The 14,036-nt window shown below is 45.0% G+C and overlaps 1 protein-coding gene across 1 annotated transcript in view; it reads right to left on the bottom strand.

Annotated features, from left to right (window-relative positions):
• FBXO24 (F-box protein 24) overlaps positions 1-14,036 on the bottom strand; it is a 142,601-nt gene that overhangs the window by 2,162 nt on the left and 126,403 nt on the right. Inside the window, exon 9 of the mRNA XM_086945721.1 lies at positions 12,062-12,232. Coding sequence (XP_086801847.1) covers positions 12,062-12,232 — 171 coding nt within the window. The remainder of the gene's footprint in view (positions 1-12,061; positions 12,233-14,036) is intronic.

The raw sequence follows: 14,036 nt of genomic DNA, 5'->3' as shown, positions 1-14,036 counted from the left end.
TTAAGCTCTTTCTCAAAAATCACATGAGAGGGTTTTTCTTAAAGCCGGGGAGATGGAGTTCCAAACTTTGGGACCCCTCCATGAGATGGTTAGGTTTAGGGTTCCTGCTCTTTTGCAGGATGGAATTTAAAGATGGCAGAAGTACTTTGAAGTGAAGACAGAGGTTTAGATACTCTAGTCTCACCACTCAGCAAAGGGGCCAGTCTACCTAGCTGACTGGCAAACACAGCAGAGAAAGAATGTATACCCTCCCATGCAGACGGATCAACCAGAACTGTTAGAAACACGAGTTTCTTCCTACAATGGAGGCCCCTTCAATGGTTGAGGCTGTCTCTGTTGTGTTGCAGATGAGGTGTGATTGCCCTGAAGCAAGGCAGATTCATCATTCATGGCACTTAGGTGTTGTCCCACAATGAGGTAAACCTTGTCCCAGACCTGAGGCGGAAGCCGGGTTCTGGAGGTACTCCACTGCTCTTTTAAAAATTGTTCTTAACACTGCACTCGTGCTCTTGTGTGGTGTCACTGTTGTTATTGTTTGTTTTTAATTCACCAAGCACTTTTCAGTGCTCGCTCTCACTCAGCGCACAGCTGATAGTAATAGCTGTTCGCGCTCTCCTGCTTCCTGCTTGCAGCCGCCATCGCCAACGGCGTGCGCGCTGGCTCCGCCCCCTTTTTAGGCCACGCCCCCTGATCATCCTACTTAACCCCGCTGATTCCTAGCGGTAGTGTAAACCTTGTCCCAGACCTGAGGCGGAAGCCGGGTTCTGGGGGTACTCCACTGCTCTTTTAAAAATTGTTCTTAACACTGCACTCGTGCTCTTGTGTGGTGTCACTGTTGTTATTGTTTGTTTTTAATTCACCAAGCACTTTTCAGTGCTCGCTCTCACTCAGCGCACAGCTGATAGTAATAGCTGTTCGCGCTCTCCTGCTTCCTGCTTGCAGCCGCCATCGCCAACGGCGTGCGCGCTGGCTCCGCCCCCTTTTTAGGCCACGCCCCCTTCCTTGCCCCTACAAATGTGCTTTCAGAGGTCGCGCAGCGGACGAGCGCAGCGGGAGCGCCGTTTGCGCGCCGAAGGCGCGCCTAAGGGAAGCCCGTCTGCGCCAAGACCGCGCCAGGCGCAGGAACCCCTGCCCAACACCCTCTTGGCATCAGGTATGCACCCAATGTCCTTCGCAAACTTCAAGGCAGATCGGACTGCCCCTGCAAACTCGACCTCTCAACTACATTTGGTCCCACTAGTTGTAATAATTGTCGTTGGACCCTCAACTTCGCCACGAATCAGCCAACCCCTCCTACGCAACCTTGTTTCACCGGAGGTCTAATTAACGCCAGGTCCATGTGTAAACACAGTCAGGACATCCACGACCTTATTATTGACCACAACTTGGACTGCCTTATGATCACCGAGACCTGGCTTACTGAAGACAGTAACCCTGACATTGCCATCGCCCTCCCCTCAGGGTACTCTTTCCACAGACAGGATAGACTGAAAGGTAGAGGTGGAGGTGTCGCGGTCATTTTAAGGAATTCCTTCAGTTGCCACACATTCTGCCTCGACCCCCTCACCGATGCCGAGGGACTAGGTTTTTCCATCAAGCTTAGCCACACCCTCTCTTTTTCAGGTGGGCTGATCTATCGCCCGCCGGGAAATGCGACGAAATTCCTCGGTTCCCTCAACGACGCACTCGGTCATTTCCTTCTCCGCTACCCTCACTTCACCCTCCTGGGCGATTTTAATCTTCACCTGGAAATACCGATCGACCCCTCCACCAGTAACCTGCTGCAGACATTGGACATCTTCGACCTTCAACAAAGTGTCAAGCTGCCCACACACTCCCTTGGTCATACCCTGGACGGTGTCTGCTCTAATTTCCCAGCCATCTCCACCTCACCCCCCATTCCCCAAATCTGGTCGGATCACAGCCTGATCCCTTTCCACATTCTCAATGTCCTCCCTTCTAACTGCAAAAAACCAATCCGCCAACACACTCACTCCATTAATTGGAAAACTGTGCAGGCAAGTCTTATCTCTCACCCCCTCTCCCCTTCTAACGCCCCCCCTTCCTCTGGAAACATCGATAAAGATGCTGTTTCTTTCAACAAATGGCTTTCGCAAGAAATCTCCGAACGATGTCCACCTAACAAAAAAGTCAACACCCTAAAAAAAACGAAAAACAAAGCACCCTGGTATACTCCTGACCTTACCGCCGCCCACCTCCTCTGCAGGAAAGCAGAACGCAAGTGGCGTAGATCATACGACAACGACGACCGTAGCAACTACATACTCCTGAGAAAAAATTATCTCTCAACTATAAAATCAGCTAAAAAAACCTACTATGTAAACGCCATCAATGCCGCCAATCAGAAACAACAAACCCTCTTCTCCATAGTAAAGTCTTTTACCAAACCAAAAGCCCTCCAACCAGAGATCCCCCCGTCACAAGAGCTGTGCGATAAGATCTCCGACTACTTCGAGGAAAAAATAAGCTCCATTCACATCAACTTTCCCCCTTCCCCCCCGGTGTTCTCTTTCTCAGAGCTTGACAAATTTCGCCCGACCACAAATTGCCTCACTCATTTCTCTCCGGTAACTCTAACTCAAACCAGAGAAGTGATTCTCTCATGCAAATCAGGCTCTCCCTCTGACCCTTGTCCCCCCAAGATCCTCCATATCATCATTGATGAAATAAACCCCATCATCAACGAAATAATCAACCTCTCCCTCAAATCGGGCTCTGTCCCACTTACCTGGAAAAAAGGTACGGTTAAACCTCTGATGAAAAAGGCGAACAAACCCCCCTCTGATCTAACTAACCTTCGTCCCATCACCCTGCTACCCGCACTGGGCAAAATCACGGAACAATTAGTCCATAAAGAGCTTAAGGCCTTCCTCGATGCCCACAACCTACTTCACCCCCAGCAATCCGGTTTTCGGTCTAGACATTCCACCGAGACCGCCCTGATCGAGCTGACCGACACCATTAAAAACCTTCAAGATCAGAGGAAGAAGGCCATCCTGATCCTTCTTGACCTCACGGCGGCCTTCGACACTATTTCCCACTCCATACTGCTAAACAGACTCATGGGTATCGGCATTACCCACTCAGCTCTAGCCTGGATCAGGTCTTTCCTCAGTGACAGGTCTCAGACCATCTCACTGGGCCCCTTCCAATCCAAAGAAAAAAAAATCTCGTGTGGAGTACCCCAGGGCTCCATTTTAAGTCCCCTTCTATTCAACATATACCTCATCCCCCTGCTTTCACTCATAGAATCGTTCGGCATAATCGTCACGTCTTATGCCGACGATACTCAGCTTGTCATCCCTCTCGAAGACAACTCCAACCTGGCCGAACTCAACCTTAAATGCTGCCTCACAGCGGTCTTTCAATGGATGGATAACAACCACCTTCGCTGTAACTCCAGCAAAACCGAAATCCTGCCCATTGGGAAGAACGCATCCTTTTGTCCCGCTCTGTGGTGGCCTGATAACTCTGCTGCTCCACCCCAGACAGTTTCATCGGCCAGAAACCTCGGAGTCATCTTCGATTCCGATCTGTCCTTTGATTCCCATGCCACTACCGTGGCGGGTAAATGCTTTGGCATTATAAAATCCATGAGAAAGTTCTGCGACTTTCTCCCGCTCGACTCCAGAAAGACCATTGCAGTAGCCCTCATTCTCTCTCGGGTGGACTACTGCAACGGCCTCTTGGCAGGGACCAAGAAATCCACCCAACTAAAACTGCAAAGTGTCCTGCACACTGCCGCGCGTCTGGTCTTAAAACTCCCACGTAAATCCTCTATTTCCACTGCCCTCAGATTCCTCCACTGGCTCCCCCTGCACAAGAGAATCCTATTCAAAATTCTCGTTGTAGCCTTCCGAGCCTTCCACAAATCTGGCCCAGTTTACCTTGCGAAACGTTTCCCTCATTACATCCCGGGTCGCATTCTTAGATCCTCTCAAGAAAACCTCATGACCCTCCCCAAATTCAACCTAAAAACCAAAGGCGGAAAAACTCTCAGCACCCTAGCTATCAGAGCCTGGAATAGTATGCCAAAGCATCTTAGATTCCAGACGCAAGAGAAACCCTTTAGGAAACACCTCAAAACATGGATTTTTAATCTCTCTGACGACTGGACTAAAGCAGCCATCTAAACCCCCCACTGCCCTCCCTCTGATCTGGTCCCAGGTTTTCATAGCGCCAAGATGCTCCCTTCGGAGCGAACGTCTGCGCTTTACAAATACCCCTCCAATATCCAATATCCAATGAGAGCCTGCTGTTAATATTTTTCTGAATTTAGATTAAACCTCACATTGCCTGTGTTCAAACTCCTTATGTGCATGTCATGGTCTATCCTTTTATTGGGGTCCTCAGCTCAGCTCTTCAGCAGTTACTCTGACTTCAATGTGTCAAACAGTAGTGGCAGATATCTTCATTCAGAAAGAATACTGCATCCCCACAGCAACTAAGCATAAGGCTGCAGGCCCCTGGAGCATTTATTTGACACCCAGGTAAGTTCACTATTACGTGTAATGGGGCAACTCTGTGTCCCTCCGTGCTACAATTTGTTTTGTTGGGTTTCACAATTGCTTTGTGACAATAGTAATTTGTATTCAATTTCATTAGACAAAATGAATCAAAGATACACCACACAGTATACTACCAACATTTATATATTATATGAACATATTATCATAAATATGGCTGCTATACAATCAAATTCATAACACAACATATTGAGAAAACGTTTTTAGACCAACAAAAATGGTGACATAAATAGTGATAGACATGTGCAACATGAATCACATCCACAACAACATCAAGAGCTTCACAAAATTCATGATGATCCGTCTTTATAGATTTCAGGGTTGTTCAACTCCCGCCCTATATTATTTTCACAATTGTTTAGATAGGGGGAGTGACTCAAGACGTGCAATGGCTGTAACGTCGGCGTTTCAACCTGGGATGTATGTGTTATTGTAAAAACATCACAGCCAGTCTTCTTCAGGACTGGCGAAAAAACATATAGACAGCCTATAGAAAAACAGGGACAAGAATGAATAATTGTGGTGTACCGAACCAGAAATAGACCATAATGACTGGAAGGTGTGTTTGGGGAAATTCACCAATGAAGGTGGTGGACTCATCCAGTTCTTGGATAGAGCCTGAAAGCAACTATTCAAATAAGGTCCATATTCAATGCAAGCGATGTGCATGTTCCCCATGAGTGATTCTAGGGGAATATATAAAATAAATGCTAGAATTACTCAATGAGTAGATTGAATCATGCCGCTGAGGGAGGGACCCAATTATGGAAAAAGGAGCTCACCCATCTGGATGAATGATTCCAGTACCGATAGCCTGAAGATATTCCAGGAAATGGCAGTCACAGTGCTAAATGAATTGGCATAGATGTGGCCTAATAAAAATTATATACACTTGTTGGGAATTGTGAGCACAAGCGTAAACAGAATTGCAAGAGTAATTCTAGCATTTATTCTATACTAGCTTACCCGTCGCGCGTTGCTACGATCTCAGAAGAAAGGAAATTTAAGGAAACTTGTTATGATAACATTCAATTTACATTGTGTCATTTTTATTGAAACTTATTCATTTTAATATGGAAAACATTTTAAATTGTTGTTTTAATTCTGTTTATTTATTTGAGTGCTTGTGGATACACAGTATTTTTTGTTTTTCCGTCTGGTGCGTACACAAATGAATCAGAAGGTTTTCCGACGCGTGTGCTGGCCACATACAGTTGTCCATGTGAGAAGCACGGATTCTCCAAATCTAGTCCACACTCTTGCAGCGATTGTCCTTGTGCTTTGTTGATGGTCATTGCAAAAGCGAGTCGCACCGGAAACTGTAAACGTTCAGTATTGGAAAGATTATGAGGGCCCTGGGGGGCCGATATTTACCAATTTCTTTTTTCTTTTTTGCCAGAAACCTTCGCGGGAGTGTACTCAACAACTTCCCAACGTTTCATGGCGAATGGTGTAGAAATGCATAATGGACAAACAGATATAGATATTCCCCTAAAATCACTCATGGGGAACAAGCACACGCTTGCATTGAATAAGGACCTTATCTGAATAATTGCATTTGGGCTCTATCCAAGAACTGGACGAGTCCACCGTCTTCATTGATGAATTTTCCTAAACAGACCTTCAAGTCATTATGGTCTATATCTGGCGCACTCCCCCTGTCTAAACAACTGTGAAACTAATATGGGGCGGGAGTTGAGCAACCCTGAAATCTAAAAAGACGGAACATCATGAATTTTGCGAAGCCCTTTAGGTTGTTGTGAAATGTGATTCATGTTGCTCATGTCTGTCACTATTTATGTCACAATTTTTGTTGGTCTAAAAACGTTTTCTCAATATTTTTTGTTATGAATTGGATTGTATAGCAGCCATATTTCTGATAAGATGTTCATATAATATATAAATGTTTTATAAGTATACTGTGTGGTGTATCTTTGATTCATTTTTCCTAATGAAATTGAATGTGAACTACTATTGTTACAAAGCAATTGTGAGACCCAACAGAACCAATGGTAGCACCCATCCAGGCAGGTTCAGCCTTTCTAGTGTTCATTGCTGGGTCCCCAGTCAGACCACAGTGTAATCTGGCACTTCCAGTGGTTCACATCTGCTTCAGCCTCTTCCTATGATTTCCATTGTGTGCCCTGTTGACAGCATCACAGCAGCAGTGAGAGGTGTAAACAGACCAAACTCAAGATGGGAAATGGTGCACATCAGGTGGGAAGATGGCATACCCCCACTGTTGTGCCCACCTGTGAGACACTGACACAGGGGCATCTCCTCACTGGTCAGGAAAAGGCTCTCATGAGCAGCTGCCAACTGCCCACCTGTGAGATTCCCATTTGATTGTGAGATGCCCCATCTGCCCTTCTACCAGTGGGGATGATCCATCCACAAATCTGATACTTAATAAAGCCTTCATTTGGGTGCCCGCGCTCCCTGAGCTCTTCTTCTTGCCCACATATGAACACCACGAGGGATGACAAACTATAGCTATAGTGCTTATTCAAGAGATATTTGTTGCAGCCAAGGTAACCACGAGATCCTCGCATTCAAGCCAATGGCGTTGCTTCTCTCCAGTCCTTTGGAAACATGAGGGCGCAGAGAAGGAGTAATGACTGAGCGGGTGCTCGCTAGGGGAGGAGACTGCTTTGGTGCTCTCTTCGCAGCCTCTAAGTGAAGTTGTTACACTACTTGCTGTGAGTACTATTCGGCTCAACACTAGTCCTGTCCATTTTATCCCTATCTCCTTCTTCCTTCTCTTTTTCCTCGTTAGCTTACTCTCTCCCTAAAGTTTCTATCTCAAATTCATTTCGGTGGAGGGGAGCTTGGCTATCTCGAGAAGGTGGGAACAAGACACAGGCAATTGCTAGGGGAAGATACTGGGCGAGGAACCTAGTCTGCAGGTCTGGAGGTGAGGGGATACCAGTATGCAACACTGAAACACAAAGACGATGGGTGGGATGCTCACAAAATGTGCCGCTTATGCAGTTACTCAAACAATGTTCCAGTCACAGTTTTTTGCCTACTTCCCTGCTCCAGGCAGTAACCTGTCATATACAAATCAGAACTGGTACAGCTCCAGCAGGTAGAGTCCAGCCCATGGCTACTGCTGAAGTAGGCTACTTCTCCTTATGCTGGAGCGCTAGGTGTAGTCATTCGGTGGCAGACATTTTTTTTTCTGTGCGGCTGGCATTCTATAGCTTCACACCAACAGGTGCTGCAGCTCATTCAATAAGGTCACATCCTCCCCTTCCCTAACAGTTGCCCCATTTTCCAAATTTTTGTTTCTCACACTTCAGTAGATCATGCTTCCATCCTTGTGTTGGAAGATTGCTCACTATTGGCCAAATGGGCCATAGAGAGGGTTCCAGAGATGGAGAAGGGCAGGGTATGCTTCTTCCATTATTTTGGGTGCCTTAAAAAGATAGAGGACTCATGTTGATTCTGGACCTTTGACTTCCGAACACCTCCTGAGGAAGGACAAGGTGAGAATGTTGCTTCCACCTTGAATTCAGGGAAGTGGATGGTGTCCTAGAGATGCTTCCTGCCATTTTGTGTTGGGGTCAGAGCATTTCTGTTCTACCCTTCAGAATCACATCTGCCCCTTAGGTTTTAGATGATGCCAGTGGTCGCATCTCATTTTTGCAGGTTAGAGTTGCATGTATGTCAACACCTTGATGACTGGCTCCTGAAGGCAGTTGTTTGTGGACCTCCCGTAGACAGTGGTCAACTTTCAGACAGCCAACGTCAACCTCATCAAAATAAAATGGCTGAACCTTCAAGGGATCTTCCTAATGTTTTGAGGGCCTTTGGGCACATTTCAACTGAGTCAAGGGTGTAGCAACAGTGATGGCAAGAGGAGTTCTGATAATGTACATCTGCCAGGCTGCTACCTGGGTGCCGAAACATACCTTCATCAGGCATTACTTTCTAGACAATCAAGTCCACAAGGGAGGCCATTTAGGCCGCTCGGTCCTGGAGGCCTTTCTGAATGTCCACTCCTTAGTCCCTCTACCATTGTGGGAAAGTGCTTTGGTATCTATTCAAAAGGTGAGGAATCTACAGTCAGAAGTATCCAACAGAACAAGTTCTACACCGTTGACACCTTTCTGATGATGGGGGCTCTCTGTAACCGCAGATTCATCACCACCTCCTTCCTTCCTTTTTTGTACCATGGACTTTCAGGGTTCTACAAAGGTTTTGAGTTACATTTCACACATTGTTATTATTCCCGTTTGACACAGATAAAAAATGAACAAGGCTTCCCAGAAATTAGTATCTTGAATTCTCAGTTATTGTTTGAGCAGCGAGCTATATTTCACAGAATAACTCGAAGAAAGCATAGGGGTGGTTCAGTATTAATTGTTTATTTTGAAGATGTTCAATCAGAGTATATAAACTGGAATGAAGCCTTATTAAATACAGAATAACTTAATTCCAGGTACTAGATAGGAACCTGTATCCAGGGACAGGAGGCTGAAGGCCATCCAATAGCCACAAACAACTTTCCTTTCTGAAACTAATGAGAAAGCACCTAAAGTCCTCGTAGCTTCTTATCTGCAAGTTCGACAACAACATAACCACTTAGACAAGAACAGAAGCTGCTGTTCCTTTATTGAACATTGCTTCTATTGTTCAGAAAAGGTGTGTGGGTGCAGACCATCTATGAAACTCAAGTGGGCCCCTTTTAGTGCTAGGTTTAGCTCAGCCTAGGGAAAGGAGGGTTTCAGGTTGTTGAGGTAAAGAAGTCCTTAAACACCATCATAACTTTACAAAATATTTATTTTTCCACCGTCCGACCGATATTGTGACTATTAAAGAAGGAAAGAAACGGTCCAGGAATCCTGAGACTGGACATGAATCCCAAATATTTCTCGGAGGAAAGTTTACTCAAGGCTCTGGACCTCTCCAGCCTCTAGAGAACATAGGTAAAAAGGGTTGCGAGCGTGTATTCCTCCTTTCCCAATGTTGTAGTTCATTCCCATCAATGGGTATATTTAGCTTGAAAGTAGAAGATAGCACTTTTTATTGATGTTTTCACTAGGTTTCATCCATTTCCACTCATTTTTCAGTTATTCATTGTGCAGTTTTTCTTTGGAAACAAAAGAGCCGAACAGCCGACACGTGTTTCGCCTTGTATGGCGAGTAAGGCCAGGGCTTTCTCAAGGCTAATTTTTGTTTTTTCCTTTTTTTCAGGGCAGCAAAGTATCACGATTAATTAATTCATTGTCACACAGTGAAATAAACATCATCAGCAGACAGTCAAATTTGAAAAACGGTCTTCGTCAGATCTAAGGTCACCGGGTAAATCAGCTGCCCAATGAATAACTGAAAAAGGAGTGGAAATGGATGAAACCTAGTGAAAACATCAATAAAAAGATCCTTGCTCACTAGAACTAACTAGTACTGTGCTATCTTCTTCTTTCAAGCAAAATATACCCATTGATGGGAATGAACTACAACATTGGGAAAGGAGGAATACACGCTCGCAACCCTTTTTACCGATATTGTGACTGTTTATTTTTTATAATTGTTACTATTCATATTGTGTGCACCGGGGTAGGATTTTAATTTGAATAAATCTTGAACAAATATTCCTAGTTTCCTAGTGTTCTTGAGTGTGTCTATTCATGATGAAAGAGGGTCTGGTTTCCATGAACAATGCCTGTGAAGTCTTACAGTACCTAAAACGTTCCTTACTAGTAATGCTCGGTGGCTTATGGGATGTTGTGGACCACCGGGTTCTCTGCGTCATTTCAGTCCATTGACTAAGTCCTTGTGCCAAATGTTTAGAAAACTAATCCCTGTGCGATTTTCTGGAAAGTCTTGAAAATGTATCATAACTTGTTCATCCAGTCAGTGGTGTTGAAAAAAATGGAACGTGACATAGAATTTGAAAAGTGTAGCTGTTAAAAATGGTCCCAGCAGAAAAGCCATTAGATTAGGGGCCAGATGTAGGTGGCCATTTACCGACCGGTAACGGCCGATTTCGGCCGTTACCGACCGGTAAATGGTCATTTGTGATGTAGGGACCCTATTTTACAGATTCGGTAAATTTACCGAATCAGTAAATTTACTGAATCGGTAAAATACTTAATCGGTATTTTTACTGATTCGGTAACTTGGAGATGTAGGTGGGACTCTTCTGAGTCCCACAGGCCTTACAGAATCGATATTTTACCACCCAATCCAATTGGGTGGTAAAATACCGAATCCAGGTGTGCATGAACATGTGTGCATGCACACCTGTGCCATGTGACAGACAGACATGCCCTTAGGCATGTCTGTGTGCCACATGTCACACGTGCCTGAATTCGGGGTGCTAGAGGGTGTCAAAGTGACACCCCCTGCACGCTTGCAACATTCGGTATTTACCGAATCGGTAAATACCGATTCGGTAATGCCCATTGATTCCTATGGGCTTCAATGCCCATAGGAATCAATGGGCATTACCGATTCGGAATTTACAGAATCTGAAATACCTACATCACCCCCCTCCATTTTACTATTTTACTATTTTTATATGAATCGGTATTTATGAAGTGGTAAAATGAATTTACCTACATCGGGCCCTAGGTCTTTTGTGCCGCTGAGATATGACTCCACGAAGGATTGTATCTCTTACAAAACTAAAGCAGCAGTCATGAGTTCATCCCTTTGGCAATGTATTATATATGTGTTATGGCTTATTTAGCATGGATTCCACCCTAACCGGTTTCAAAGTGCTGATGAACAACCAAGGATAGACTAATGTCAGTCGACCAGTGATAAAAACAGTAAAGCAACACAAATGTAAAGATACAGTGAGGCAGGTGAACAGGTTCAGCAGTCATAGGTGAGGAACTGCACTAAGATTATTGCAGAAAGGTGAAATAATAAATAACAAACTCAACAGGGAATGATACTTTAATAAGAGGTAATGTTGGGAGGGCATAAGAAGACACTAATATAGTTTCATTGGTGACCATTCAGACAAGATGGGTTACCAGTGCTTGCTTAAAGGAAATGTCATATATGTGTATGGGGGCCCAAATCTAAGAATAATAGGCAAAGACAACAGCAGGGAGTAAAGTCTATGATGTGACAAAGCTAAAAATCACAGCCTAGGACTGTAGTGGGGCAAAGCAGTGAAGGGAAACTTAGGAACAGAAAAAAGAGCTATATCTCATTGAGGGGAAGAGAATATCTCAAACGGATGGTTTAAGGGGGCATAAAGAGGTGTTAAAATAGTAATGGAGGTACACTCGAAACTAATATTTTTTCTCCACTGGCAGAGAATTCACCACTTTCTTGAAAGCTCAGCAGCTCTTTTTTGACCAACCACCTCCAAATCAGGCCTCTTGAGTTCAAGTTCAAGTTCAGAGATTTGTATAGCGCACTACTCACCCAGAGGGTCTCAAGGCGCTTGAGGGGGGGGGGGGGAGGGTTGGTGAGGCCAGTTCAGCCTCCCTGTCTTCTCCAAGGTGCCTCCCCTTCCCATGCCCATGGGTGCCACCTGAGCACTCACTGACCTTGACATGCAGCTTGACGAATGAGGCGCTGCCCTTCAGCCAGCCCGGCAGCCTCCCGCCTGCCCCGCATCCGCTGCCGTGCACCTCCTTGCTGAAGTCGGCCCCTTGGGTGAGGACCAGGGAGTGGTTCAAGCCGCACCAGATGTCGATGGGCCGCTTCAGGTAGCGCACCTACAGAGAGAGAGAGAGGCGGCAGTGCCCAGGTGCACACGTGGCAGCTTTCGAAGTGATTATGATCTTAGCTTTATGTTAGTAGAAGGTTTTCTTAAGTGCTAAATGAACCAGTGACATCACAGTACTCTACAACACATGGAAACAATATCAAACAATATAACTGGTCCTTTAAGTCCTAATAGTTGTACCCTGAGATTGCTCTCAATCTCTCAGGAAGACTCCAAACATGGAACATTACCTCAGCTGGCCCAAAACGAGGCACACTACGAGGTTTTTTAAGCATGTCGGTATTGTCCTTCATCCATCCATCCATCCATCCATCCATTCAACTAAGGGGAAATATCAAAGGTTATTGGTAGGTCAGTAAACAAATTATGTCCTTATTTGTAAGAGGTCGCAGAGCAGAATCTACCCCTCCGGCGGTAGAACCGTATGGTTTACAACACTTTGATGACAGATGTGTCCCGAAAGGACCTCCAGCTGGGATAGCAGCTCCCCCAAAAGCTGATGATATATATATATATATATAAATCGGCAGCTGTTTCTTCACGAGGGCGGAAGAAGGTCGCCCCCTGTCTATTGCGGGCAGCACAGGAAAAAATAAAAGGACAATGAAAAAATGTCATGAGCGCACTGCAGCAGTCAGTCTACCCCGAGCCCAGAGACATGCCACGCGTGTCCTCTGCTGCCAAATGGCAGAATGGAGGACTGAGGCAGTGGCTGGCTAGACACTACAAAGGGTGCATGTCCCTTTGGCCAGCTGTCTTGCGCCAGCCAAAGTGACATGCGCACTTTGAAGCTCTCCGCCCAGCAGGGTGTAGACCAAGCACAGGCCTCCAGGGCCTGAAAGAGAGAAGCAGCCAGCCCACTCCATCCAATCTAGGCACTTCTCTCATGCTGGTTAATAGCATGAGAGGAGCATCTGGATTGGTTAGGGGAGGTCGACCTCTTCACAGCAGACTGCAGATTCAGAAGTGGAACACAGAGGAGCAGCCGGGTCCGTGCAAGTAACTGCTGTGGGGCAGTGTAAGGGGGGATTCCGAGGGACGATGCAGAGGGCAAATTAAATAAATAATTCATTTCCTCTCGGCATTGTCACTCGAAATCTCCCGTACATGGCCCCACCGCACCACTGCTGTTACCTGCACGGACCGCGGCTGCAGAGGAGGACGTACCGCTGTGGGTAAGTACCATTTATTTTATTTATCTAAAATGTTATTGTAGTTGTTTTTTACGGCTTTTGGAGGGAAGGGTTGTTTTATTTGGGGCTTTTGGAGGGAGGGGGTGTTTTATTTAGTTTTACACACCTGTATACAGCAATATATATATATATATATATATATATATATGCACACACACACACCTGACCTGTTTACAAAAATATATATAAACACACCTGTTTACAACACTATACACAAACACACTTATTTATGACGCTCCCTCTCTCTTTCAATGGTGGAATCTGCCGAAACGCGTCTGAGCTGTTGCATTTGGATTAAAGAAATCTTACTTTGAGAAGTATTCACGGAGTCAGTGCCTTCTTTTGATGGAAAGTTTAGACTGGTGTTCGATATATATATATATATATATATATATATATATATATATATATATATATATATATATATATATATATATATATATATATATATATATATATATATGTATATATATATATGTATATATATATATATATATCCAAAATCATGCAGAACCCTTGTGGATTGAGCCACACGGACACCTCATCTCAGCAAAATTGTTTTATTGGCAGCTTGCTGGCAAACCATCCTTCAGGTGAGTA

Source organism: Lissotriton vulgaris, chromosome 12 (assembly GCF_964263255.1).
Source record: "Lissotriton vulgaris chromosome 12, aLisVul1.2, whole genome shotgun sequence".
Lineage (NCBI taxonomy): Eukaryota > Metazoa > Chordata > Amphibia > Caudata > Salamandridae > Lissotriton > Lissotriton vulgaris.
Note: the sequence above shows the minus strand (reverse complement) of the source record. Positions and strands in the feature narration are given on the sequence as shown.